This window comes from Macaca mulatta, chromosome 10 (genome assembly GCF_049350105.2).
Source record: "Macaca mulatta isolate MMU2019108-1 chromosome 10, T2T-MMU8v2.0, whole genome shotgun sequence".
Classification (NCBI taxonomy): domain Eukaryota; kingdom Metazoa; phylum Chordata; class Mammalia; order Primates; family Cercopithecidae; genus Macaca; species Macaca mulatta.
The window spans coordinates 97,454,128-97,480,947 of NC_133415.1; the positions used below are offsets into that span (position 1 = coordinate 97,454,128).

The 26,820-nt window shown below is 52.8% G+C and overlaps 2 protein-coding genes across 11 annotated transcripts in view; one reads left to right on the forward strand and one right to left on the reverse strand.

Moving 5' to 3' along the window:
- PKIG (cAMP-dependent protein kinase inhibitor gamma) overlaps positions 1-7,442 on the forward strand; it is a 90,842-nt gene extending 83,400 nt beyond the window's left edge. For 6 of the 7 annotated variants that reach the window (XM_015148836.3, XM_015148834.3, XM_028827344.2 and 3 more), the window contains 2 exons: positions 2,784-2,957; positions 6,693-7,442. In XM_015148836.3, coding sequence (XP_015004322.1) covers positions 2,807-2,957; positions 6,693-6,772 — 231 coding nt within the window. In that variant the 5' untranslated portion in view covers positions 2,784-2,806 and the 3' untranslated portion in view covers positions 6,773-7,442. 7 annotated transcript variants of the gene reach the window in all.
- A 477-nt stretch (positions 7,443-7,919) lies between these two features.
- The window catches only part of ADA (adenosine deaminase), a 32,391-nt gene continuing 13,490 nt past the window's right edge, over positions 7,920-26,820 (reverse strand). Inside the window, exons 2-12 of one of the 4 annotated variants that reach the window (XM_028828441.2) lie at positions 24,896-24,957; positions 17,818-17,940; positions 15,220-15,363; positions 14,343-14,458; positions 13,043-13,170; positions 11,711-11,782; positions 11,533-11,634; positions 11,293-11,357; positions 9,419-9,548; positions 8,693-8,795; positions 7,920-8,245 (exon numbers count right to left, since the gene is read on the reverse strand). In XM_028828441.2, the coding sequence (XP_028684274.1) occupies positions 8,232-8,245; positions 8,693-8,795; positions 9,419-9,548; positions 11,293-11,357; positions 11,533-11,634; positions 11,711-11,782; positions 13,043-13,170; positions 14,343-14,458; positions 15,220-15,363; positions 17,818-17,940; positions 24,896-24,957 (1,059 nt within the window). In that variant the 3' untranslated portion in view covers positions 7,920-8,231. Of the gene's footprint in view, positions 8,344-8,692; positions 8,796-9,418; positions 9,549-11,292; positions 11,358-11,532; positions 11,635-11,710; positions 11,783-13,042; positions 13,171-14,342; positions 14,459-15,219; positions 15,364-17,817; positions 17,941-24,895; positions 24,958-26,820 lie in introns of all 4 variants that reach the window. The other 3 variants (XM_077951844.1, XM_028828442.2, XM_077951845.1) reach the window with 3 other exon arrangements.

A 26,820-nucleotide genomic window follows, 5' to 3' on the forward strand; every position in this document is an offset into this window, starting at 1 on the left:
GCTCTGTCGTCCAGGCTAGAGTGCAGTGGCGCGATCTCGGCTCACTGCAAGTTCTGCCTCCCGGGTTCGCCATTCTCCTGCCTCAGCCTCCGAAGTCGCTGGGACTACAGGCGCCTGCCACCACACCCAGTTAATTTCTTTTCTTTTTTTTTTTTTTTTTTGTATTTTTAGTAGAGATGGGGTTTCACTGTGTTAGCCCAGGATGGTCTCGATATCCTGACCTCGTGATCCACCTGCCTTGGCCTCCCAAAGTGCTGGGATTACAGGCGTGAGCCACCGCGCCCAGCCAATATCAACTTTTGTTTTTTAAGATTCCACGTATGTGTAAAATCATGCAGTATTTGTCTCTCTGTGTCTGGCTTATTTCCCTTCACATTATGTCCTCCAGGTTTATCCATGTTGTCCCAAATAACAAGATTTCATTTTTTTTTTAATGGCTGAATAGTATTCCTTTGTGTATATATACATTTTCTGTATCCATTCAATCATGTTGGACATTTGGGTTGATTCCATATCTTGGCTATTATAAATAGTGCTGCAGTAACCATAGGAGGTCAGATGTCTTCTTGATATACTAATGTCAGTTCTTTGGATGTATACCTAGTAGTGGGATTGTTCGGTCATATGGTACTGTTTTTAATTTTCTCAGGAACCCTCCATACCGTTTTCCATAGTGGCTGTATGGCACATTTCTTTTTAATAAATACTTCATAATTCATGCAATGCCTAACCTCCTGGTGGACATTTGGGTGGTTTCCTGTAGGCTGCTATTACTGACCAGGTGCAGTAAACATCCTCACACTATAGAAAACATTGGGCATTTGCCTGAGTGGGTCTAGAACTAGGATTTGCTAGGTGGGCCCACCCCACTGGACTATGAACTCCTAAAGTCAGGCCAGTGCTTAGACCACCCCTCCCACTTACTAATTCAGGTCTGCGAGGTAGCCAGAGTCCATGCAATGACTGCTATCTAATTGCCTTCAGAAAACCATAGGTGCTCAATGAGAGATACTAGTATCTCCTTCGCAAATTAACCTTTTGTTAATATAGTAGCAGTACTTGTTGCCAAGAGTACATAAATGGACAATCTTGTGTGCTACCGGTGGGAATATAAATAAAAACAATGCTGACTTTATAAGTCTTTCTGCCAATTTTTTGTCATTATAAATACCACTATGCCATTTGGGAAGGCAACTGGGAAATGTGTCAAAAATCTAAAAATTATTTCACCCTTCCCTTTAGCCCAGCAATTCTGCTTCTAGAGATATACTCTATCTCTAGAATATCTCTAGTATATCTCTAGTATAATTAGGGATGGGCACAGAGACTTTCATAAAGGCCCAGTGCTGTGTGTGGCAGTAGAAAACTGGGAAGTACCTCTGTGTTCATTTCTGGAGGCCTCATCCTAGAGTCAATCATTGCCCATGCAAGTATGCTGGCACAAAATTCATGTGGAGGGAGCCTTAGTGACATGTTCTAAAGCGTCCCAAAGAGTAGACTACATAACAACATAAGGTATGGTCCCAAATCATTTCTAAATGTATGTGGCTCTTCTTTATTTATGTGGCGCTCTTCTCTTCTCTCTCTAGACTGTGTCACCAAGCACCAGGGCTGTGAACTGCTATCTGTGTAGTAAGAACTACTAATTTCATATCTTTCCTCTCCACTCCACCTCTCTTCTGAGCTCCAGCTTCCTGGTTCCATGTACTTACACTACCTCTCCCCTTGGAGGGCTCACAGGCATCTCAGAGTTACCAGATACGCCAAATAGGACTTGATGCCCCCAAATATTCCTCCTTTGTTCTTCCACATGTCAGCAAACCATACTTCTGTCCACCTACTTATTCACACCAGAAACCTAAATTACCTGTCAGTCCAACACTGCTTCTTGGTTTGATTTCCAAGTTACATCTAGAATCCTTCCCACTGCCACCCTCCTCCACCCACCATCTCGGCACCTGAACTTTGCAGGAGCCTCCTAACTTGCCCCTTCCCGGCACTGCTCTGCCCAGACACCAGAGTCATCTTTGAAAATGCATGACTGCTCCTTCATGACCTGGCCTAAAGCCCTTCAGGAACCAAGTTCCAGATGTGGTCTGGCTCCTGCCTACCTCAGCAGTGTCCTCAGTGTCATTGTCCCGCTTCCGCCATACTCCTGCCTACTGGCTCTTTCTGTCCTTCCAAGCCCCGATGCCTCACCCTCCCTCAGAGCCTTCACACGTGCTGTTCCCCTCTCTGTAATGCTCTTCCCCTCACTCTTCATCTACATGACGCCTCGTCATCCTCGGTTCTCAGGTAAAATGTCACTTGGTGACCCCCAGCCTTGATCAGGTCCTAGTGATCACTCCAGCATCCTGCATTCTCCCTTGAAGCCCTGAGCACCAAGGCTATGACTTAGGCATGAGGTGACTTTATGCCACCTGTGGTAGATGGTAAGCTCTGTGAGGCCAGGGACCATGGCCAATTTGTTCATGGCGGTATCTGCAGTATATAACCAGTGCCTGGCATGTGGTATTGATAAATATGTGTACATGTTTGTCAATAAGTTTATTTAAAGAAAAGTCTGAGCCCATGTTCTTTAAAATGTTGATGGTGGTTGTCTGGGTATGGAATTATGGGTGACTTGTTTTGTTCTTTGTACTTTCCTGTGCTTTTTGCTTTGTTTTCAATAAGAGGCAATAACTGTCATTTTGACAGAAGCCACAGTGCTGGGGAGCTGGAGCTGTCCTCTCTGCAGAATGCATCTGGACTTACTTCTGCCCCCTTGCCTCCTGTCCCCACAGGCCTGAGGAGCGATGCGACAGGCATGATGGAGGTCGAGTCCTCCTACTCAGACTTCATCTCCTGTGACCGGACAGGCCGTCGGAATGCAGTCCCTGACATCCAGGGAGACTCGGAGGCTGTGAGCGTGAGGAAGCTGGCTGGAGACATGGGCGAGCTGGCACTCGAGGGGGCAGGTTAGAGCCAGCAGGTCCTCAGCACTCCTGCATGTCAGAAGCTCTCTGCCAGGCCCCGGGCTGGCCTCCAAGTCCTAGACTGCCCACACTTTCTCAGAGAAGAAACCGCCTTTAAATCAGCCCTGCCCCATGGGCAGTGGCAGAGTCCAGCAGTCTCTAGGTTGGAAGATGTTCGAATCTCAGGCCCCAAGGACTCTTCTGGCCGGGCATCCAGGGCTCTTCCTGTCCTCCTGCCCCCTAATCCACCCATAAGTCTTGTCAGTTCTCTTCCAAGATACATCCCAGGTCCCTCCACTTCTCGCTATCGCCACAGTCATACCTGGCTTTGGCCACTCACAGCTCTCACCTGGCTGACTATAGCGGCCGGCTTCCCTGGGTTCCCTACACCCATCTCCGCCCTTCCTGTTCAGCGCTATGCAGCAGCCCGCAGACCTCGTTTAAACCATTCTGTCCGTTATGCTTCTGCCAAAAAAAAAATCCCCCAGTGGCTTCACTGAGTGAAGCTAAGCTTGTCACATTGCTCTGGGGCAGTCCTGCTGTAGGCCAGACCCTGCCCGAGTCTCACTCGATGCCACTCCTCTCCCTGCCACCCTCCAGCCACATCTACCTTTGGTCTGTTTCTAGTCAAGCCTCTCCAAGGGGCCTTCTCTGACTGCTAGATCACCCTTCCCCAATCACATGACCCTCATCACTCTCTGACAAGGTCTCATGGGTCTAAATGTGAGCGCCAGGAGGGCAGAGGCCTTGCGTTCTGTTTGGCACACAGCAGGTGCTTGGGAACCACAGACCGAATGACAAAAGGAAACAGCATCCACCCACCCAAGTATGGCTGGAACACCCCCACCCGCTCCATCCCCCCAGAGAACCCCTTGGCTCAAGTCCATGGTCAGCCTGGGAATTTCCTTGGGAAGCTTCCCTGAGCCCTGTACGGCTGAGGCCTTTCCCTCCTGCTCTCACAGCGCCACAGAGGCCGTGTGTGCTTTTCACAGCACAGCCGTCAGGCTGCATCTGTCTCCCCGTGGGCTGTCCTTGGAGGGCCACAGCCCTGCCCCTCCCTGGGTAGCCCTAGTCTTCTTGCCCCTCACTGGCCAGAAGTGAATTAAAAGTACAGAACAGAGAAGACTTTGTGGGGGCATGGACCCAGCCCTCTCATGTTATAGATGGACAAACTGAGGCCCAGAGAAGTTGGAGGGCTTGCTCCGGGCCATCCAGGGAGTTAACATAGAATCTGGCCGCCTTTAGAGAGAGCCCCCGGCACCCTGTCGATGGAACCCCACCCCACAAGCCTTCCCTGTCCCATGATCTGTTCATCCTCCTCTGTCACGTGGCCCAGGCAGAACTTCCACGGGCTCACCCTGCTCCTCTCCAGCCTCAACTCTCATCCCCTCGCCAGCGGTAGTAAAGTACTTTGATTGCTCAGAAGCCCCTGTGGGCCTTCACACGCTGCACCTCTGTTTGCTTCTGCCCTTGCCTGGCTGGGTTCTCTTCATTCTTAGAGACCCAGGCATCTGCTCAGCTGAGAAGCCTTCCCTGACTGCAGTGCCCCTCCCAGACGGGGGAGGCACCTCTTCTCCCTGCTGCCTCCATGAGCCCACTGAGCATAATGGTCCTGCTCTAGACTGAGCTTCTCCTGACAGGCTCTGCGTCTTGTGCCCTCGGTGCCTGGTGGCGTTTGGCACATGGTGGAGGTGCCAAATCAATGGCTGTTCATTGACCAACTGAATGACCAGCATGTCCAGCTGCCACACTGGGCACTCTGCCCTGGGCTCGCTCAAGGCTTCTGTATCCTCACCCTCAGCTCTGGTGAGCTCTGTTCTTTCTCTCTCTCCCTCAGCAGTTGTAGCTACTGGCCCATGTTCCCAGGCCCTCCTAACACCTGTTTTCCCTGACTCAGATTCCCTAAAGTGTGGGTCCTCTGGCTACATGATATTCACCTGCCAGGGTGACTGACATTTAAAAAAGGGACCTGAGGAAAGAACAGTGCTCACTGAAAGAAACGAAACACTCATGGTGGTGTCCAGGCAAGAGTGACTGGCCAAGGAACCTTCCAGGAAGCCCACAGTGAGCAGTTCTGTTTCCACAGGCAGGGCTGTGGGCCAGGCCCCGTCCAGCAGACTCCCCAAGGCAGGGGGAGTACAGAGTTCCAGGCACCGCCCCGCTGGGAATAAGAGCAGACTTTCTAGGCAGCTTGCTCGGGACAGGGTCCCAAGCTACCACCCACTTCCTAGCTTGCTGCAGGGGCACATGAGGCAGTGCCGGTGTCAGGCCTCTATAAACCTTCAGGAATGCTGCTTATTGGAAGGGGTTAAATTTGGTAGAAGGGGTACTAGCCTTGGTGGCAGGCAGGGCTCTCCACCCTTGATCCAGGCAAATCAGCTCACCTCACTGGGCCTCGGTTTTCTCATGCATATCATGACCCTAGTTACACCTCGATGTTACTGTGTGCATTGCACAAGAAAGTGCCCGTCCATCTGCAGACCCTGGAGCTTGCTATAGGGTGGTGGTTCTCCTGGTTCTGTGAAGGGCTTAGCCTGAAGGATAAAAAGGTGTGGTCTGGTTGGGCTGGATTTGAACTCAGGCCCTCAGTGAGCTTGTAGGGCACATAGTGACATTGCACAGTGTCACTGGGGTTTAAGAACGTACCACCTATTGAGCTCTGCCCACATGCCAGGCCCCACGTGAGGCACCTTATGAAAAGACACTTGTTTATCATGCAGCCTGAGGAGGAAGGCATGGAGACTGGGGCCTGGGCGTGAGTTTGGCACCCCCCTCACCCTGCACTGCTGGTCCAGTTGGTGGCTGGGGCTGCCTGTCCCACCTTGCACAGGGGGGCTCAAGGGAAGCTGAAAGGGAGGAGACCTGGCTTGTATCCTGACTCCCTGGGTGAAGTGCTCCATCTCTGTGAGCCTGCTGCTGCCCCTCACCCCACCGAGATGTCTGGCAGGATGGAGGTGAGGAGGAGGCACCACACACACCCCATGCTGCACAGTTGGCGCCCACAGGCCCTGATGCAGGCCACACCCTGGCACTCCCTGAGCTGGCCTGGTGCAGTGCTTTTTACTGTCTTAGAAGAACATTGGCCGGGCACGGTGGCTCACACCTATAATCCCAGCACTTTGGGAGGCCGAGGTAGGCGGATCCCCTGAGGTCAGGAGTTTGAGACCAGCCTGGCCAACATGGTGAAACCCTGTCTCTACTAAAAATACAAAAATTAGCCGGACATGGTGGTGGGCGCCTGTAATCCCAGCTACTTGGGAGGCTGAGGCAGGAAAACTGCTTGAACCTGGGAGGTGGGGGTTGCAGTGAGCCGAGATTGTGCCATTGCACTCCAGCCTGGGCAACAGAACAAGACTCCATCCCCCCCTCAAAAAAAAAATACAGCTGCCCTTTGCTGAGCACCTGTGACACACTGGGGACTTAACATCTGGCCTCTCCTTCTGGGGAACCTGCACAAATAAAACGACCTTCAAGAGCCCTTCACTTGATGCTTTAAGCACCCATCCATAATGGCCCTTAATTGACTCTTAATTATACTAACACCATGTGCATTTCCATGTAAAAAGCTATTACAGACCAGGCTGAAGTCCCATTGGCCACCACCACCTCAGTCCAGTTTGTCTTGCTCCCCAGGGCATACCCACTGCTATCAGTTTGGCTGGGCCCTTTCACACCTCCTTCTGTGCTTTGCTTTGTAAGTATATGTGCCCAAGAAAAACCTCTTTCTCTCCTCTCCAGAAGGACAGGTGGAGGGAAGCGCCCCAGACAAGGAAGCTGGCAACCAGCCCCAGAGCAGCGATGGGACCGCCTCATCTTGAGTCTGACCTTGTCCAAGAAGGCTGGACGAGAGACCTTCTGTCCCCTCCCAGAGGGGGAACCCTGGCACTGGCCCAGCAGCCTCTTCTCTGAGCCCCATGTCCCAGATAAACCAGGCCAGACTGAGAAGGCTCCCCAGAGGCCTCTGTGGCCTCCACTCTGGGAAAGCCCTCCGCCCACACCCACAGGCTCCACATTCCCACCACCTTCTCACCGTGCCCAGGTACACTTTCAAGACACTGTAACCACAAGATGTTATTTATTGAGCTGGCGCCGGGACTTGAGCGGGGCCCTGCCCTACAGTAAGCAGCCCACGCAGGAACGCTCCTCTTGCGAGCAGCCCGAGCAGGATCCCTGTCCCAACACCAACACCTCCTCTCCAGCCCAATCGTCCGGGTCAAGACCTGCGTGTCCCTTTTTTAGAAAACACTTTTAAACTTTTTAAAAATTTTAAACGTTTTTTCAGCAGAGACGGAGAGAGCTGACAATCAATTCACATTTTTTAAGCCATTTTAGCTAAACTCTCATTGTGCACTCTGAGGTTCCCTCATGGAGCTCCACAGATCCATTTTTAGGGAAGGGATTTTGGCTCAAAATGATCTGACCACCTCTACCCTTTCCACCAGGATAAGTGACACCTAGGACCCAGGAAATAAATGCTGATGATTTGTGTGACTGGCTTAAGATTATTTCTCCTTAACACAGCAAAAACGGGTTAGGCCTTATTTTCCCCAAGTCCACAATTAGCCAGACTTGCCCCAGGCTCCCAGAGCATACGGTTCTGAGAAGATGCTGGCATTCCGCAGAGGCCAGCACCCTCCAAGGCCAGTGTCTGATGAGCCCTCTTCCATCTCATCCGCTCTCACTCCAGCCACCCGCTTCAGGAACCCAAAAGGAAGGTTTACTCCTTAAAACCTAGAATTAGGAGGGGGCTGAGAGTTCAGGGAATGTTTGAGCAGACAACCAGAGAAGCCTTATTTCTTCTGGAAGGAGGACAGTCTCTGGACCCCTCTTGGCCCATAGCATTGGGATCTCTGGCCTAGCATTCACAGCCGCCCCTGGACTCAGGCCCTGCTGCTGAGCAGGCTGACCCGGCTCCCTCCATGCTCACCCTGCCCATATCGGCCCGCCCAATTACATGCCACCTGCTGCATGCCACCAGCCATGGGCTTCTTTATTGAGCACCAGATTTTCAGTACAAGTTGCCACAGAAGGAGGGTTTCAGATTCAACCATGCCCATGTGCAAGGGCGCTGGTCCCTGACCAGGACACATAATCAGAGAAGGGATACGGCCACGCCGAGGTATACGTGTGTGCAGAAATGGACACACAGGCTTCAGAAGCATCAGTAACTGACGATTGAGATCATGGTCTTCTTGGAAGGAATAAATGTAAAAATGTTGCTCAGCGCCACAGAATTGGGGTGACTCCACAGGGCAAAGGCTTGGAGGGGTGTTGTCCTCAGAGGTGCTGCCCTGCTCGTTGGTTCAGAGAAGCAGAAAGATCAGGCAACTTGTAGTACCCAGGATGTTGTAAAAATCATAGAACACCAGAACCAGAAAGGAACTCCTTCCTATGATGTCAAGAAGATGCCTTGCCAAGACCACATAGAAAGGAGCAGAACAGGCCTGGGCCTCACTCCCTGCCCTTGGCTTTGGGCAGCCATGGAGATGTCCCAAACTGCCCAGACCTTTGGGACTGGACTTCAGAAAGTCTCCCCTTAGAACACCCTCTCAAGAAGCTATGTAGAAAACAAGCCAGCCTAATGAGACGCTGCTCCCAGCCAGGGCCCAGGAACCAGGGAGTCAGCACACATCCTTGGTGCTGCCCAAGAATGGAAGGGCATCTTGCTGGAAGTCCCGCAGAAAGCCAGGCTGGAGCCAGGATGGGGCAACCGCCCAGAAACCCAGACAGGAACCTACCTGCAGAGGCCGGAGGTGGCATCCCATAGGCTTTATAGAGCAGGTCGAGTAGCTCCCTCTTCTCATCTTCTGGGAGGAAACTAGATTTGGCCGCATTGATGTTCTGGAAAGGCCAGAATGGCAGACAACATGGAACCAGGGAACAAAGAAGGCAGCTCTTAGCAATGTAGTGATAGTCCATCCTCTTCACTGAACATGGGCAGATATGCTTAGAGGGGGAGGGATTTGTGCACTGTTTGTCCACTGTCACACGGCAGCAAGTGCCAGGGCAGAGACCGTGAGGTTGCGTTCTTAATGTGTCATTACATGATAAAGGGCTGTGAGAAGGAAGTTGGAGAAAACTTTGAGAGACAGGGTAGCATGTAGGGGGCCAGAGACGCCCCGCAGACACCTGCAGGAACGGACTTACTCAGCTTGGGATTTAAGAACAACCTGAAGAGAGCGCGCGAGACTTCATAGCTGCACACACCTTTCTGGGGAGAGGGCTGATAGCTTTCACTGGATTCTTTAAAGGCCCTCAACCCAAGCAAAGGATCCAAAACCTGGTCCTAGGTCAGGTCGTCAACACAAAGAGTCTTCTCGGTGGAAAGTGTCTAGGTTGGGCTTGTCTTGGACTGTTGAGGCAAACTCGCTCCCTCTCTCCAAAGGTTCGAGGCCCCAGACCGGACCCGTAGATATCATACTCCCAAACCCGAGTCAAGGCCAGTATGGCTCACACCCACTCACCAGCCTCTTAAACTCCTCTTCAGTAAAGCCCATGTCCCGTTTGGTCATCTGGTAATCAGTGTCCAGGGTGGACTTGAAGATGAGCGGGTCATCTGTGTTGAGTGAGTAGTTAGCCTGGTCGTTTTTGAGCCTGCAGAAGGGGGAGGAGGAGAGAACGAGCCTCCTTTTACTCGTACGTGAATAGAACACATTGACATTCACCCGCTTTTGATCCTCAAAGCAGCCTCAAACAGATCTGAAAGATCTGATCCTTGTGCAGAGGGGGAAATAAATTCAGAACTGAGGTGACTTGTTCAAGTCTAGGTAACCAGAAACTCCAGACTCCAACCCATCCTGCAGACCAGAGCTGGGCAAAGGCAGCAGAGAGGCCAGACATGAGAACCAGACAGAGTGGCAGCCAGTGGGGGTGGGGGTGGAAGCCAAGAAAGCAACATCCCCTCCAGCTGCCACCCTCTCTAGCCTTCCCCTCTGCACCCTCCCCTGCTTGTTCCTCAGTCCCACTGGGAGCTGGCTATTCCAACACACCATGAACGCTGTTCTTAGCACGATCCCTGACCACCATCTTCTTGTACCTAATGGATCTTTCCTAGCTCCGACCATAATTGACTTGTATAGCAGAATTTCACACTGTTGGCTGTTTGTTCAAACCTTTTCCCTGGATTTCTCTGACACCACACTTTTGACTTTCCTCCTACTTGTCTCTTTTGCTGGTCCCTTAAATACCGTTGTCCCACTGGGTTCTATCCTAGGCCCTCTTGCTCCACCACCTCCTGGGGCCACTGCTTCTCCTTCAGCCGCCATATCTGTGCAGATGACTCCTGGATCACGTATACCCACGTGCCTCCAAGAACCACCACAGGTGCCACATGTCCCTAAGGCAAGCCTCAAGACTCCCTTGTCATCAGAACATCAGAGCCCAAGCCCCTCCCCTTCTCATATGCCTGGCAGATGGATAAGTGCTGGCCTGACCATGGTCACCCTGAGTTCTTGCTGTCCTTGTCCTGGGGAAGGCAGCTTTTTCCTAAGGCCTGATATTGCTCCAAGGGCTTGGCGACAGGACGGAAGAAGGGTCTTGGCCCTGGTTAGACTCCAGGATGGGAGCCAGGTAGGGTGGAACAGACTCTCCAGTGGAAAGCTTCAAGCTGGCTCTCAGGGGACTGCCCAGGGGTCCCAAGGGCCAGGTGCCAGGAACAGAGAACATGCTGGCCAGAGGGACTCCTGCTTCCTATGCGATGCCCAGGAGGCAGAGTTGGGAGAATTGGAAGGTATGGAAGCTTCCCTCAGAGTATCGGAGCATTCTGCTCCAGCTGAATGAGCTGTAGGGCCCCAGCTCTGCTGGTTAGCAGCTGGGTAGTCCCAGCCAAGCCACAGCACATCTGGGCCTCGGATTCCTCGTTTGTCAGATGAGGACAGCAATGCCTGCTTCCCAGGGCGTCAAAGAGATTTCATATCTAAGAGACCCGGCGTGGGCTGATGCCCAGTCCCTGCAGTTTCTTTTTTTTTTTTTTTTTTTTTTTTTTTGAGACGGAGTCTTGCTCTGTAGCCCGGGCTGGAGTACAGTGGCCGGATCTCAGCTCACTGCAAGCTCCGCCTCCCGGGTTTATGCCATTCTCCTGCCTCAGCCTCCGGAGTAGCTGGGACTACAGGCGCCCGCCACCTCGCCCGGCTAGTTTTTTGTATTTTTAGTAGAGACGGGGTTTCACGGTGTTAGCCAGGATGGTCTCGATCTCCTGACCTTGTGATCCACCCGTCTCGGCCTCCCAAAGTGCTGGGATTACAGGCTTGAGCCACCGCGCCCGGCAAGTCCCTGCAGTTTCTTCCCTCTTTGGCCTTCCTGGAACAAAATTGAACAGGCCCAGGGGAACAGAGCTCACCGAACGACTGCATGCTCCGTGTCCGGCTTCCAGGCACCAGTGAGGTAGCTGGACCAGGGGCAGATCTGGAAGAGCAGGTGTGTGGCTGGCAGGGATGGCCCCAGGCCATGCTGATCCCTCCCCCGTGTCTGGGCCTGGGGCCACCCCTCGAGTTCCTGGGACCTGCCCTGCTTTCTGCCTCTCTATACGGGAAGTGGGGACAGCCGGGGATGGTTCCTCCCAACTCCCTGGCCCGCTCACCTCGAAGTGCATGTTTTCCTGCCGCAGCCTGTCATAAAGGGCCTGGTCTTCCAGGGTGTGGTAGCCGTGTCCCAGCCGCTCTGTCTTGAGTATATCCACAGCCTGTAGAGAAGCACAATGGAGCCAAGTACGGGAGGAGGCAGGAAGGAGGGACCCCATGGCCAGCCCAGGCCCTCACCTCTTTTACTACTTCGGCCGAGCCCACCTCCCCAGCGTGGACAGTACGGTGAATGCCGCTCTTCACAGCCTCCTAGAAGGGGGAGAGCCAGGTCATGGGCGCCCTAGGGAGAGGGCCCCGGCAGGCCCTGCCTTGACCACGCTGTGGAGCTTGAACCATCCCAGTCAGGCCGCCTGCTTCAACAGCATGGGGAAACCTGGTCTTTTACCCCCCAAGTCCTTATCTAAGTGGTGGCTGTCACTCATTAGCCAGTTACCATGTATCACGTAGTATATGAAGTGACTTGTTTACATTATCTAATTTCACAACGATTATCCCACCCATTTTACAATGAGGGACTGAAGCTCAGGAGAGTCGAGTCATGTGACCAAGGTCAGACAGGAAGTGTGGAACCAAGCTCTGAGCCCGGGCAGTGGGACTCCAGAGCCCTGACTCTTCCCCACCATGCTGCCCCTCCACAGGAAGCCCATTCATCATCAGGCTGGAAGCGACTTTTGAGATGTCGGCTCCAACTCAGTCACCCCAATAGAAACTCAGTCACCCCAATAGAAACTCAGTCACCCCAATAGAAACTCAGTCACCCCAATAGAAGAAACAGAGGCCCAGAGAAGACACAGTCTTGCCCAGGTTCACACAGCAAATCACAGTCAGAAGCAGGCTCAACATAGGACTCCCAACACCAAATGGAGGCTTTTCTTTCTCCCTTCCTCCCTCCCTCCCTTCCTCCCTCCCTCCCTTCCTTCCTTCCTTCCTGCTTTCCTTTCTTCCTCCTTCCCTCCCTCCCTTCCTTCCTTCCTGCCTGCCTCTCTTCCTCCTTCCCTCCCTCCCTCCCTTCCTTCCTTCCTTTCTCTCTCTCTCTCTCTTTCTTTCTTCTCTTTTTTTTTTTTTTTTGAGACAGGGTCTCCCTCTCACCGAGGCTGGGGTACAATGGCGTGATCCCAGCTCACTGCTGCTTCGACTTCCTGGACTCAAGCAATTCTCCCAGCCCAGCCTCCCAAGTAGCTGGGACTACAGGCGTGCACCACCATGCCTGACGCTTGACTCATTTTTTGTATTTGCAGAGATGGGGTCTCACTATGTTGCCCAGGCTGGTCTCAAACTCCTGGGCTCAAGCAGTCCTCCTGCCTCAGCCTCCCAAAGTGCTGGGATTACAGGCATGAACCACCACACCTGGCCCAGGGGGATTCCAGTTCCAAGCCTTAAGACTCAACAAAGACACACTTCAGAACTCAGGAGACCCCATGCTCCCTGGTTCTTGTGATTTCTCCCAACTATGGGTGGGAGACAAGCTCACCCAGGGCCAGCCTCTCCATTCCTTCCCATAAGACCCACCTGGTAGGCCTCGACATGTCCAGGAAAGAGGCTGCTTCCTGGGATGGTCTCATCTCCAGCCAGGTCAATGGCTACCACAGTCTGCTGCTGGTACTTCTTACACAGCTCCACCACCTCGAGGGACCAGTCTGTGGGCGAGATGCCCACCCAGGCTCTGTCACCAGCACCATGGAGAGACCTCCCAGCCTGCCTGCTGTCCCATCCAAACCCCCCCATGGGAGACCAGCAGAAAACAGGGCTCAGTGTCTTCAAATCCTAACTGCCATGTCCTAACCACATGGCCTGCGGAAAACTGCTCGGCTTAGGGTCTCAGTTTCTGCCCTTTGCAGAAAGAACACTGCCGCTGTTGCACAGGGGTGGCCAGGCTTCGCCGAGGCCATGTGTGTAAAGCACCAAGGACAGGGCCTGAGCTCAGTAAATGACACGGACCATTCTCTCACCTGGTGTTTCCAACAACACTCATGGTAGGCTTACTCCCATGTGCAGGTAAGGAAATGGAGGACCGTTTAACATGTCATCTAAAATAGAATTCACACTAGTATTGTGAAGTATGTTGCTAATGTATTATGTACTGTTAACCAATAAAGTTATTATGAAGTGTTTAAGAAAGAATGAATGAACACAGGCTTTGGAACTAGATGTCCCTGGATGAAAATCCAGGGTTCGTGCCTTGCAAGAGGCTGCACCTCACTCCACCTCAGTTTCCTCATGTGTCAAATGGGAATAAGCAACGGTAGTTCTGCTTTACAGGCTGCTGCAAGGATTAGAGGAAATGCATGCAGCTAGCTCTTTGGTTCTCACTAATCCTGAGGGTAGAGGAATGAAGTAAGTGTGATCATCTCCTTGCGACACTGCACAACTGAGGTGTCTTGGTGCACAACCAGAGAGGTGGTGTGACCTGCCCAAGGTCACACAGTGAGGCTGTTCACCACGAGGCACAAACTCTAGAGATCTGATCAGCGTCAGTGACAAGGAAGACCCCTCAGAAATCCTGGAAATCAGGCCTATTCACGGGTTCTGTGGCCTAGACAGGATGGGGCCTGGTCTGGGGGGTCTCAAGGGGGGACCATGGGCTGATCAGAATCTAGCCTAGACTTTTTTTTCAATAGTTAAGTTCCTATTTGGTGTTGAGCTTCCTGCAGGGTAGCTACAAAGGCATGGCGTCCCTGGGGAGAACATCTCCAGGAAGTTCTGAGCCCGCCTAGGAAGTCTCCAGTTGTTTCAGGAAGCCCCAAGTTCCTGCCAGGGGGCTCAAGGGGGTGAGACGGGTGGCCCTGGGCAGGGCGGTGATCCTACTCACTGGGCTGGTGGCGCATGCAGCACAGGATGGACCGGGCCTTGACCCCGAAGTCTCGCTCCCCCTCCTGCAGGCCCTGGGCCACTAGGGCCACCACCTCGTCTGGGGTGAGGTCCCCTCTGTGTGAGGAGAGGAGTAGGGATGGGCCTGAGGCAAAGGGAAGGCCTAAAGGGCAGCTCTGGGACTGGGACAGAGGAGGAAGACGAGGCTTTGGGGAGGACCCTCCTCCCCCATTGATCCACTGCCTCAAAGGAAAGACTGGCAGAGATGCCCCCAGGCCCTAGCATTTCCCTTCTGGCTCTTAAAGCAGCTGGGTGCTCCTAGGTCTTAGTGGGAGGTGTGTGGTGTTACACGGCCCTCTCCACCCCCAGATAGCCAGCATTGCTCAGCTGGGACCTGCCATGATGTCCACATTCTATATGTATCAGAGTCATGGCTCAGAAAATGGGGCAGGATGGTTTTGTGACACCACTTAGAGATCCATGGGGGCCCAGGCAGGGGGCTAGAAATGGCCAGGCTCACTTCAGTTATGAAGTTAGAGCAGGACCTTTAGAGATCTGATCTGCGTCAGTGACAAGGGAGACCCCTCAGAAATCCTGGCTGGCTAAGCAGGTTAACATTCCTGGACAGCAGGCCTGTGGCCAGAGCAAGACACAGCCAAACACTTGTGCCCAAGGTAAGAACATAACTGCAAGGTGAGGATGGGAACCACGTCTCTTGTGACAGAGTTAAACCCATCTTTCTGAGGCCATGGACCAGCTTAGGGGCAAGAGCAAAGTCTTACTTGGGTCAGGAATTCCCAGCAGTTCACCCCTCCAGTCTCAGAGCTGAGCCTCCCAGCCACACCCACAGCACGGCCCCTTCCAGGCCCATCACTCACTCAGCCTGGTTCCAGGGGATTGGCTCCACTTTGGAATTGGCAAGCAGGTGCGGACTGTACCGCACCTCCACATACACCACGCCCTCTTTGGCCTTCATCTCTATAAACTCGTAGGCGATCCTTTTGATAGCCTCCCGGCAGCCCCTGGGAAGGAAAGAAAGGGGTTGGGATCAAACTTCCCCAAGTCCCTTGGGAGCTCCAGGAGCAAATGACATCCCCAACCCTTGGCAGATTAAACCCGCTTCTGGCCCCATTCTCATCCTCCAGACCCAAGCTCTGGGCATTCACTGGATAAGATCCTAGACACTGTGCAAGTCCTATCAGCTCTACTTTGGAACTGCATGCCAGTTCTCCCTCCTCCATCCTGGCTTGAATCACGCCATCTCTAACTGGCCTCCCTGTCTCCATGCTTGCCCCTGTCATCCTGTTCTCCACCCAGCAGCTGGGGTTTAAAAAGGTAAATCAAAGCATATCGCTTCTCCCCCCAAAGCCCCAGTAGTTTTCTGCCATAGAGAATGACATCACAACTCCCAGGTCCCATCCACAAGGCCTACATCCTCCAGGCCTTGCCAGGCTCCCCAACATCTTCCTTCTCCCTCATTCCCTGAGGCCACCAGAGAAGACACAGTCCTGCTCTTCCCCTTCCCCGATAGTGTCCTACACTGCGTCTCTCCCACTCCCCTGGTTTAGAGCCAGCTCAAGCTTCACCTCCTCAGAGAGGCCTTCCCTGACCGCCTTATCTTTTTCTTTTCTTTTTTTTGAGATGGAATCTTGCTCTGTCACCCAGGCTGGAGTCCAGTGGCACCATCTCAGCTCACTGCAGCCTCTGCTTCCCAGGTTCAAGTGATTCTTCTGCCTCAGCCTCCCGAGTAGCTGGGATTACAGGCGCCCGCCACCATGCCCGTTTAATTTTTTGTATTTTTAGTAGAGATGGGGTTTCACCGTGTTAGCCAGGATGGTCTCAATCTCCTGACCTCATGATCCGCCCACCTTAGTCTCCCAAAGTGCTGGGGTTACAGGCATGAGCCACTGCACCTGGCCCAGACCGCCTTATCTTAAAAGAGCCCCTCCACCATTCTCTGGGGCTTTCTTTTTCTCCCAGGTCCTTATCACCACTCAACATTGTGTGCCATACGGTTTATCAGCCAGTTGGCTGTATCCCCTATTAGAATGCAGTCTCCATGTGGCAAGGACCCCTCTGTCTTGTGATGGCTGTGACCTCTCAGCTGAGGACCATGCCTAGGACAGAGTAGCCCAATATTTGTCGGTGATGAAGGTAAGGCTGGCAGGGAAGAGAAATAAGAGAAAAGGATACAGCTGGACAAGTCCAGAGGGACGCCTGGATGTGAGAGACTCCTGGGATATAGTCATGGACTTGGATCCTTGTGTCCACACTTATCTGCTATGTGACCCCCGGTGAGTCACCCTCTGACAACAAGGAGTTGTTGTGGGGACAAATGAGTCGAACTTCATAAACCCCACCCGGGCCAGTGCTTGGAGCAGAGCGGACACACGCTCAAAACATTTTCATTGTTATCACTGTATGTTTGTTCCGGAAGCAAGGCACAAATTGGCCTGCCAGGGCCACTGTGTTGATCACATAACGGTGGACTGTGCTTAGCTGGAAGTTCCCGCCATGAGGAGTGAAAATGAAGCGGTTACTAGAATGTGTGAGGGAAGGCACACAAGTGCTGGGAGAGCCCAGTGTGGGAAGAAAGTGCCCTGCCCAGGGGAGATCAGGCCACTCTCAGGAGAAGGGGTCACTGGAAGTTCTTGCATCTCGAGGATGAGGATGGAGGCTGGGTGCGATGGCTCACGCCTGTAATCCCAGCACTTGGGGAGGCTGAGGCGAGCAGATCACCTGAGTTCAGGAGTTCGAGACCAGCCTGGCAAACATAGTAAAATCCCATCTCTACTAAAAGTATAAAACAATTAGCTGGGTGTGATGGTGGGTGCCTGTGAACTCAGCTACTTGGGAGGCTAAAGCAGGAGAATCCCTTAAACTGGGAGGTGGAGGTTGCAGTGAGCTGAGATCTCACCACTGCACTTCAGCCTGGGCAACAGAGTGAGATGCTGTCTCAATAAATAAATAAACAAATACATAAATAAATAAATAAGTCATTGAAATTTCTCTCTAGCACTCGCCCATACCCATTCTGGGCCTTTTCAGTACCTAGTGCTATTCCCCAGCGACTCAAGACAGGGAAAAAAAAAAAGCCTTCAAGAGAATCTTCCCCACATCTCCCTGACCCCACCCCACATTCAGGCCTCCCCTCCCCTCACGACACGAAGCCCTGAACTAGGAGATAGATGGCCTGGGTTCAAGCCCTGCACTGCCTCTGACCCTGTGTTCTTAGCTTCCATATTCTGCCATTTCTCTGTAGAAGTTGAAGCAATTTCAGTCCATCACACCCACATCTCAGAAGGAAAAACTGAGGCCTAAAGGCACTGGAGAGACTCACTAAGTGTACACAATGGTGAGAAAGACAGCTGTGGTTTCAGAGCACCTTCTCTGGCCCCCACAGGCTGAGGGACAGGCCCGGTCCTACTCGTAGGGATCAATGCTGCCCCAGGACCTGCGGGTTGGGGGCAACTCACGCAATAGCAGGCATGTAGTAGTCAAACTTGGCCAGGAATTCCGGCAGGGTGAGCGGCTTGTCCATGCCAATGACGTTCAGCAGCCCCTCTGCTGTGTTAGCTGGGAGGGCGATCCCTCTCCTCCTGGAAACAAAACAGTGAGTGGTGGACCAACCCGGGGCAGGATCCAGGCAGGCCTGATGGGCCAGGGTGGAGCAGACTCAGGAGCACCGGCCTCCTTGCAGGACCACAGCAGGAGACATGGGCATCTCGCAGTCCAGCTGCTCCCACTAGACAGACAGGGAAACTGAGAACCAGGACCAGAATTTTCCCAGCACCTTTTACCCCCAGTGTACAAGTCAGCAAATCTCAAGGGGGATAAACAGGTTGAAGTTGTGTGTGCGTGTGTATGTGTGCACACGTGCACGCACGCCCTCCATATCCTTGGTTGACTGATGCTTGGAGACAAGGAAAGTGCCAGGGCAAGCTCATGACTTTCTCCTCAGCCCCAGGAGCTGGCACGGCCAGGTGGTCCTATGCCCATTCAGGGGTTATCAGGGTCACTGCAGCGTCACAATTCCCAGGGTAGGGGCAGGCATCAGGACTTTGTTCCTCTGACATCCATCTGGCACATCAGAGGCTTGCCTGGCCCAGCACAATGGGAGAGGGCTGGTGGAGGCTCAGGGGAGGGTCCCAGTGGGCTGCCATCCAGCTCAGACCTCTCTCCCCTCCCTGCCCACAGCCGCCACACCAGGCTGGACTAGAGCAGCGCTCAGTAAGGGCATGCTGGAAACAGTCACTCTGGCTTGGAGCCTTCATTTCTCCCCAAGCATCTCAGCCTCCCCTCCCAGCCACGGAAAGCAGGGCGCGAGCTCAGGGGGCTTCCTCCCTTCAGCACATGCTCCTGCCTCCTCCTCCCATCCCGGCTCTGCTCCAGCTCACAAGGTCACCTCGAGTCTCAGGTTCCCCTTTCTTTAAAATAAAAGGGACAGCCAGAGAACACCAGACATTAAGAAATGCTTCTAGGCTGGGCATGGTGGCTCACGCCTATAATCCCAGCACTTTGGGAGGCCAAAGTGGGAGGATCATGAGGTCAGGAGATTGAGACCATCCTGGCCAACAAGGTGAAACCCCATCTTTACTAAAAATACAAAAATTAGTTGGGCGTGGTGGTGGGTGCCTGTAATCACAGCTACTCGGGAGGCTGAGGCAGGAGAATTCCTTGAACCAGGGAGTCAGAGGTTGTGGTGAGCTGAGATCATGCTACTGCACTCCAGCCTGGCGATAGAGTGAGACTCTGTCTCAAAAAAAAAAAAAAAAAGAAATGCTTCTAACATGAGGGACAAAACAAGAGAACAGACAAAAGCACTCCGAGGAAATGGCACAGAGAACAGATGAAAACCTAAGAACTAAAACAAAAAAGAAATGAATATCCTCAAAGAGATGAGAAGACATAACATCCTTGAAACAAGGGAACATTCAGAACCTAGGAACGAGCGCTCGGACATTTATAAGAGAATGCGGCAGCAATGTCAGGATGTAAGAAAAGAACTGGAAGCTAAAAGTGAAGAAATCCTCCACAGAGTAGAACAAAAAGACAAGATGATAAAAAATAGATAAAAGAAAATTAGAAGATTAAATCAGGAGGTCCAAGCATCCAATTATCCACAAAGCAGAAACAGAAAAATAGGAGGCCAGGCACAGTGGCTCACACCTGTAATCCCAGCACTTTGGGAGGCCAAGGCAGGCAGATCACTTAAGCCCAGGAGTTTGAGACCAGCCTGGGCAACACGGTGAAACCCCTTCAAAACAAAAATTCACCAGGCGTGGTGGCGTGTGCCTGTAGTCCCAGCTACTTGGGAGGCTAAGGTGGGAGGACCACCTGAGCCTGGAAGTCGAGGCTACCGCGGGCCAAGATTGCACCACTGTACTCCAGCTTGGGTGACAGAGGGAGACCCTGTCTCAAAAAAAAAAAAGGAGGATGCCAAAGAAACAGAAGTGTTTGACCAAATGGTGTTTGTATGTAAGTTTGTAAGTACTTTAATAGCTTCTGTTAGTAAAATATTAAAATGTTTCCCTACATAAATATGTTTCCTAAGCCCCCTGAATGTGCTCCCTTCCCCATCTGTTAGCCCCAGTCCCCATGAGTGCCCAGGGGTACCACCCTGGTGCCCACCAGCCTGCTAGTCAGCCCACCAAGGCTACTTACCAGTCCCTAATCCCTGTAAGAGCCTGCAGGGGAACGGTGCCCTGGTGCGGCACTGGCACCTGGAGGTCGGAGCTCAGTGCCTTGGGTTCCCCTGAAACTGCTTCCCCTCCCACTGCTGGCCAGCTGCCCCAGAGTCACCCTCACAAGGCCTTGCCCAGTAACTGTGGCCCCTGAAGAGCCTGTACCAGTTGTCAAACACTGTTCTGGATATCATTCTGGGAACTGCTGGGTAGAAGGCAAGGAGATGACGCTAGGGCGGTGGCTCCCATATTGCCAAACCCAGTGGCCACATTTGCCTGGGACCTGCTGCACCAGCCATGTGTGATTCTCCTAATGGTCTCCCTCCAGCTCCTGGGACTCCACCTACAGGGGCTCTGCCCTCTGGCCATTCTCTCTCAGACTCTGCCTTTTACACACCTGGCCAGGCCAACTCATCTCCTTTGGTGGTTTTCAGCTCAGGATCCAGAGGGCCACAGCTTCTAATTCTCTATGCTCACACACCACCACTGAGGGCCTGTGATGTGCTGGGCACTGGGCAGGTAGCAGTGACCAAGACAGACCCATGTGTCTGGCTGCCTGCTGAGAGGCAGGCATCTCATGCCACTTTTCCCCTTCCTCTAGATCACTCCCTTCCTGGGTTCCGCATTTCCAAATACGGCTCCTCCATCTACCCAGCTGTCCACACCAGAGACGGGCGCCTCCCCTTGCCCACTGCCAGCCGGTCCCCAAGAACAAATTATTTTGCTTTCTATTTCTCCTCTTCGATTCTTCTTCTCCAGCCTCCCTCCTCAACAACCATCAAGAAGGACCTTTTCAACACACAGTTTAGACAGAGCAGCCAGGGAAGGCCTCTCTGAGGAGGCGACATTTAAGCAGACGCCTTGGGGAGGGGGCGGTTCTGGGCAGAGGAGAGGTCTGTGCTAAGGCTGCAGGCAGGAAGCAGCGGGTATAGGAAGCGCAGGGTGGTTGGAGGTCAGAGAGCAGGCATTTCTGTAGATGATGCACCAGGGAGGGCAGGGCCAGGCTGGGCTTAGGAAGGGACTAGGGCTTTGGCTGAAAGCACTGGGAAGGCACTGTAGGATTTCAAGCAGGGGACTAGTGTGAAATAATTTACCTTTTTAAAAGCGCCTCTGGCTGCTGCATGGGAAACAAATTGGAGGGAAGCCAGAGCTGAGGCCAGAGAGCTAATGCGGGGGCCCGACAGGAGACAAAGAGCACAGGGACTCCCAGAGTCTCCCACCGGACCTGGCCTCCGGAAGCTGCTCAGACGGAGCTGGAAAGCGCCCATCTGGCCCGAGCACCTCTTGCTGTCCCTGGGCACCCACACAAGCCGAGGCTCCTCACAGGGCCATGCTCTGTTTTTTCTTTTGTTTTGTTTTTTTTTTTTGAGATGGAGTCTTGCTCTTGTTGCCCAGGCTGGAGTGCAATGGCGCGAGTTCGGCTCACTGCAACCTCCACCTTCCTGGTTCAAGCGATTCTCCTGCCTCAGTCTCTCAAGTAGCTGGGATTATAGGTGCCCGCCACCACGCCTGGCTAATTTTTTGTATGTTTAGTAGACACGGGGTTTCACCATGTTGGCCAGGCTGGTCTTGAACTCCTGACCTCAGGTGATCCACCCGCCTCAGCCTCCCAAAATGCTGGGATTACAGGCGTGAGCCACCGCACACGCTCTGTTCTTAGACGATCCCTACTCCCTGGTCAGCCACAGCTGCTGTGCTGGGGCACTGTCTAGTCCTCTTCCTGCCCTGGTGGGCAACACAGCCACAAGAAGCCCACCCTCAGGAGCCCAGGGAGGGAGAATGAGCTCAGGGGTTGCAGGTCAAGTCCATTTCGCACCCCTATTTACCACATCATCCCGGGCAGGAGCTCTCCCCTCTAAGCCCTTGGTGCCCTTGTCAGTAAAACATAGTATTTTCCTTGTAGGGGTGCACAGAGGAAGAAAGGAAACTTTGCGTGTCTTGACTCAGAAGCCCAATGGTCTGGGTTTGAATCCCAGCTCTGTGACTTAAAGGCTGTGTGACCTTGGCCAAGCCACCCAGCCTCTCTTGGTTTACTAGGTCTGGCGTGTTTGAAAAACATCCAGTGTGGACTAAGCAGGGAGCCTTAGAGAGGTCGGAGAGGCAATGCAGGTGTTGCAGAACTTTAAGGCCCATGTGTGGAGTCTGGCTTTGACCCTGAGTGAGGTGGGGAAGCTGGGGAATGAGCTGGGAAGACCATGGGTTAAGGCTGTTGCTCCAGCTACAGCACTACAGGGCCCATAGAGAGGAAGGCCAGAGTAGACAGCTGAGACCAATCAGGAGGCCACAGCACCAGAGAGGGACGGTGGTGGCCCAGACCCGGGCAGTGATCGGAGGAAAGAGCAATCCGGTTCAGAATCTCTGTAGAAATAGCTGACAGGGTGATAAACAAGACTGAGAACTATGTTGGAGAAGTCCCTGAAAAGGGCAGAATCCCGGGAACTGAAGGAAGGAGAAATGGGTGAGAACAAATTAATGAGGCAGGCCTGAGTCCCAGAGCTTGAAAAAGGGCCACTGAATTGGGCCTAGCAGGGCTCAGGCCAGAGGCTCCCCTCTTCCTTCCATTCTTAGCCCATATTTGTGTGCATTTACAGACACCCATATCTGAGTGTGACACACTCCCCAGTCCCCCGCCTGCTGATTTCAGGCCAAGCTCCAGCTGGCTCCTGCCGCACGCCATCTCCAAGGCCCAGAGGTGGTGTGAGGGATGGACGATCAAACCAGTTCCCCTGCTGGTGGTTCCTTTCCCCTTTCTCTTGGCCCTGCCCAGTGCTCACAGTCCCTGGCTGCAGCTGATGAGCCCTCCGTGACCCCTTAATGAGTGCCTCGGTTCGATCTCATCTTGGTGCCCCACTGAATGACCTCATTAGGGGCTGTGTGGTAAGTTGGTGGCTTGACGTGGGCAAAGGTCAGGCAGAGATAAGCCAAGAGGCTTCACCCCACTGAGAGACGTAAGCTCTGATTAATAAGAATATTATCATTAAGTGACATTTATGGAGCACATTAATGTGTGCTAGGCCCTGAACTAAGCATTTTATGTGCGTCACTTCACCAAAACCTCTAACTGACAGGGGGTAATGGCCAGGACCATGGACTCGGGGGCAGACTATCTGGGATGAAACCTTTGCCCTGTGCTTACTGGGCACCTTACTCCACTACCGTGGCTCAGTCTCCTCATCTGTAAATGACGGCAATAGAGTTCCTATCTTACAAGGGGTTGTGAGGATTCAATAACTTAACCCGGGTAAAGCGCTTAAAGAAGTGTTTGGCACACAGGAGATGTTAATATGCTTATGCCTTGCAGTTAAATAGGAATTAAATCAGTGGCAGCTTCCTGGGGCAGAAAAAGGTCCCCGGAAGTGCGAAAAGATGGAGAACAGTGGACTTAGCAGAAATCTCTCAGGGAGTTGGTAGAGATGCTCCCGAGAGTTGGGGGCAACCCCCAGGGATCCCTCGTTCTCCCCACGGGGCAGGCCTCTGAATAACAGGATTCTGGCTTATGGAGCAGAAATGTTCAAATTTGGGTCCAGAGCTGAATTTCAAGACCATGAGGGAGAGGCTGAGTTCTTTCAGCTCCAGACAAAGTGAGTGCTGTGCAAACATGCGAGGAACGCAGGTCTGCTGGGGCAGGGCTGGGCGGACAAGGAGCCCGTATCTCCTAGGTGGTCTCTCTAGGGACCGCCTGTTCTTAGCCTCAGTTGATAGAGACCAAGTTCACAGACAGGAGATAATGTGTCCAGATTTCAATCCAGATCCGCTGGATTTCAAAGTCCCTGCCCTTAAATGCTGGTCCTAAGAGAGGAGCTGCCGTGAGACCTTGAGGTCTGGGTAGGAAGGGAAGGACCTTCCTCGCCCGGGAACAGGGGGACCCTCTGGCCCCCTAGCGTCTCTGAGAGCTGAGGCAGGAAGTGTGTTCTCACTTGGAAGATGCAGAGATTTGGGCCCACAGTGGGGGAGCCACTTTTCCGTGACTCCTAGCAGGTTATGACCCTGATGATGTAGTAAAGCCTTAGGGGTCAGACAGCCTTGGGTTCAACTCTTGATCTGCTATTAATTTGTGTGACCTTAGACAACTGTCTTGTCTGAGCCCATTCCCTCCTCAGTAAAATGCAGAGAGCATATCCTCCTCTTCCAAGCGTGGAGGAATTCAATGAGCTGATAAAGCCCAGCCCAGCTCTAGGAGATGCTCAACAAATGGTACTGGCATCTCATGTGGGCACATCACCAGCTATAGGCTCTTAGCTAAGTCAAAAGACAGGAGCTGGGCACGGTGGCTCACGTCTGCAATCCCAGCACTGTGGGAGGCCAAGCTGGGTGGATTACTTGAGGTCAGGAGTTTGAGACCAGCCTGGCCAACATGGTGAAACCCTGTCTCTGCTAAAAATACAAAAATTGGCCGGACATGGTGGTGTGTGCTTGTAATCCCAGCTACTTGGGAGGCTGAGGCAGGAGAATCGCTTGAACCCAGGAGATGGAGGTTGCAGTGAGCCGAGATCGTGCCATTGCACTCCAGCCTGGGCGACAGAGCAAGACTCTATCTCAAAAGAAAAAAAAAAGAGAGACTGATTGAGCCCCGGGAACTACCTTCATGCATGTATGTGGGTGGGTGGGGAGAGCAGGCTCAGGCCTGGCTCACCTGACACCAGGAGGACAAAACTCGGAGGCCCAGAAAGCTCAGGAGCTGGTCTGCGGGTCTCCAGCTCAGTGCTGAGGCCTCCATGTCTCCACAGTCCCACTTCTGGCCTGGAGCTGGCTTAATTCCCACAGGGAGACAGGAAGGAACAGTGACCCTGGAATTCCCCAGGGTCCTCTGGGTGGAGCTGTGAACCCCACCCAAATCCCAGGGAGAGAGGGCTCTTCTCTACGGACTTACCTGCCATAGTATAAGATGGTTTCAGGCTTGATGGCTCCGTCTAGGTGGACGTGCAGTTCCACCTACAAGGGGGCAGGGGGAAGAGACAGAGAAAGGGAGAGAGAGAACAAATACCTATGAGTTCCCGTCGGACCTTTCAGAGCTTAATTAATTAATCATGATAACCATTAGCCACCATTTACTGGCCGGCTGCTGACCCCAGACACTTCAGTAAACTCTGTACTGCACTATCTCGTTTAATCTGCTCCTGGGATATGGGTTTAGCTGTTATCTCAATCTCTTTCACAATTGAGGACATTGAGGTTCGGAGGGGTTAAATATCTCATCCAAGGCCACACAGCATGCAAGTAATAGAAGCAGGGGCCCAACGCAGTATCTTTGTTCTTAATTGTAGCTGGTGAGTGGCAGAGGCGGAATTCTAACCCAAGCCCAATTCCAAAGTTTGTGCTCCAGGTCACGTAGGCAGCTCTCACTCTCAGCCAACTAAATAAACTACTTTAACAAAAGGAATTGACCCAGATGTCCCGAACTAGGGAAGAGCCACAGCATATTTCAAAATTCAGGATCCATTTTCTTTTTCTTTTTCTTTTTCTTTTTTTTTTTTTTTTGAGACTGATGGAGTGTCGCTCTGTCTCCCAGGCTGGAGGGCAGTGACGCGATCTCTGCTCACTGCAACCTCCACTTCCTGGGTTCAAGCAATTCTTGTGCCTCAGCCTCCTGAGTAGCTGGGACTATAGGCAGGTGTCACCACGCCCAGCTCATTTTTGTATTTTTAGCACAGACGGGGTTTTATCATGTTGCTCAGGCTAGTCTGGAACTCCTGACCTCAGGTGATCCACCCACCTCGACTTCCCAAAGTGCTGGGATTACAGGTATGTGCCACTGCGACCGGCCCAGGCTCCATTTTCAAAAGCAGATGCTACTCAAGCATAGCCTATCAGGAATCAATATTAGGCAACAGAAGAACTTTCTAGTACTCTAGAGTTTAAGAGCAGGGTCCTTGGAGGCAGCCCATCTGGCTTGACTCCCAGTTCTGCTGTGTGACCTCAGACAAGACACTTGACTTCTCTGAGCCTCAGTTTCCTCAACTAAAAAACAATGGAATATTATGCCCCCCTGTCCAAGAAAAATTGCAAGGATTAAAAACGACAGTGTAGGTGGACATGGATAGCCCAAAGGAAATAGCCCCTGCTGCTCAGTTAGGGTGTTTAGTATGAGCTGTTAGAAGCACAGCAGGCAGTGGGAGACGGTGGGGAAAGGGACTTTGCCGTTCCTGCTCTTCCTGTTCCAAATGATGGAAGCTTTCTCTGTAGCCAGGGGAGATCCGGAAAACTCTCAGCTGACATCTCATGCTGGGGTGGGGAGCATGGGGAGCTGGAGAAGAAAGTTGGCTGCCCTGGCTCAGGGAGGAACAGCCAAGGAGCTGCTGGTCCAAGGGCATCTAGGAGCACATACATGAGCTGCCTCCTGCAGAGGAAACCCAACCCAGGCCCATGGGAGGCCAGCAGGGAAGAGACACCAGAGGTCCTATCAGCAGGACCTCAGAGTCATCAGATCTCTCCTGAGGTCTTCCAGCTGGCAAGGGACAGAGCGGTCCTCACACCCAGGCTCGGGGCCAGCTTAGTTGCTGGATTCCCTGACAAAATGAGTTCAGTTCCCACCCAGTCAAATGTTTGTTTCTTGGGTTCTCAAAATATGCTCAGCATCGGGAATACTGAAGCTTCTAGCCCAGGGAACGGCCAACCAGCTGTGTGACCTCAGGCAAGGGACCTCACCTCTCTGAGCCTCTGTTTTCTATCCTTAACCCTCACAGGGCTATGGAGAGGGCCCAGCCAGAGAGCCGGAGTCACACTGTATAGAGCCTCACGTGGTTAGAGCTGGAATCTCGGCTCCTCCACTCACTCCCTGTGGGACCTTGAGAAAGT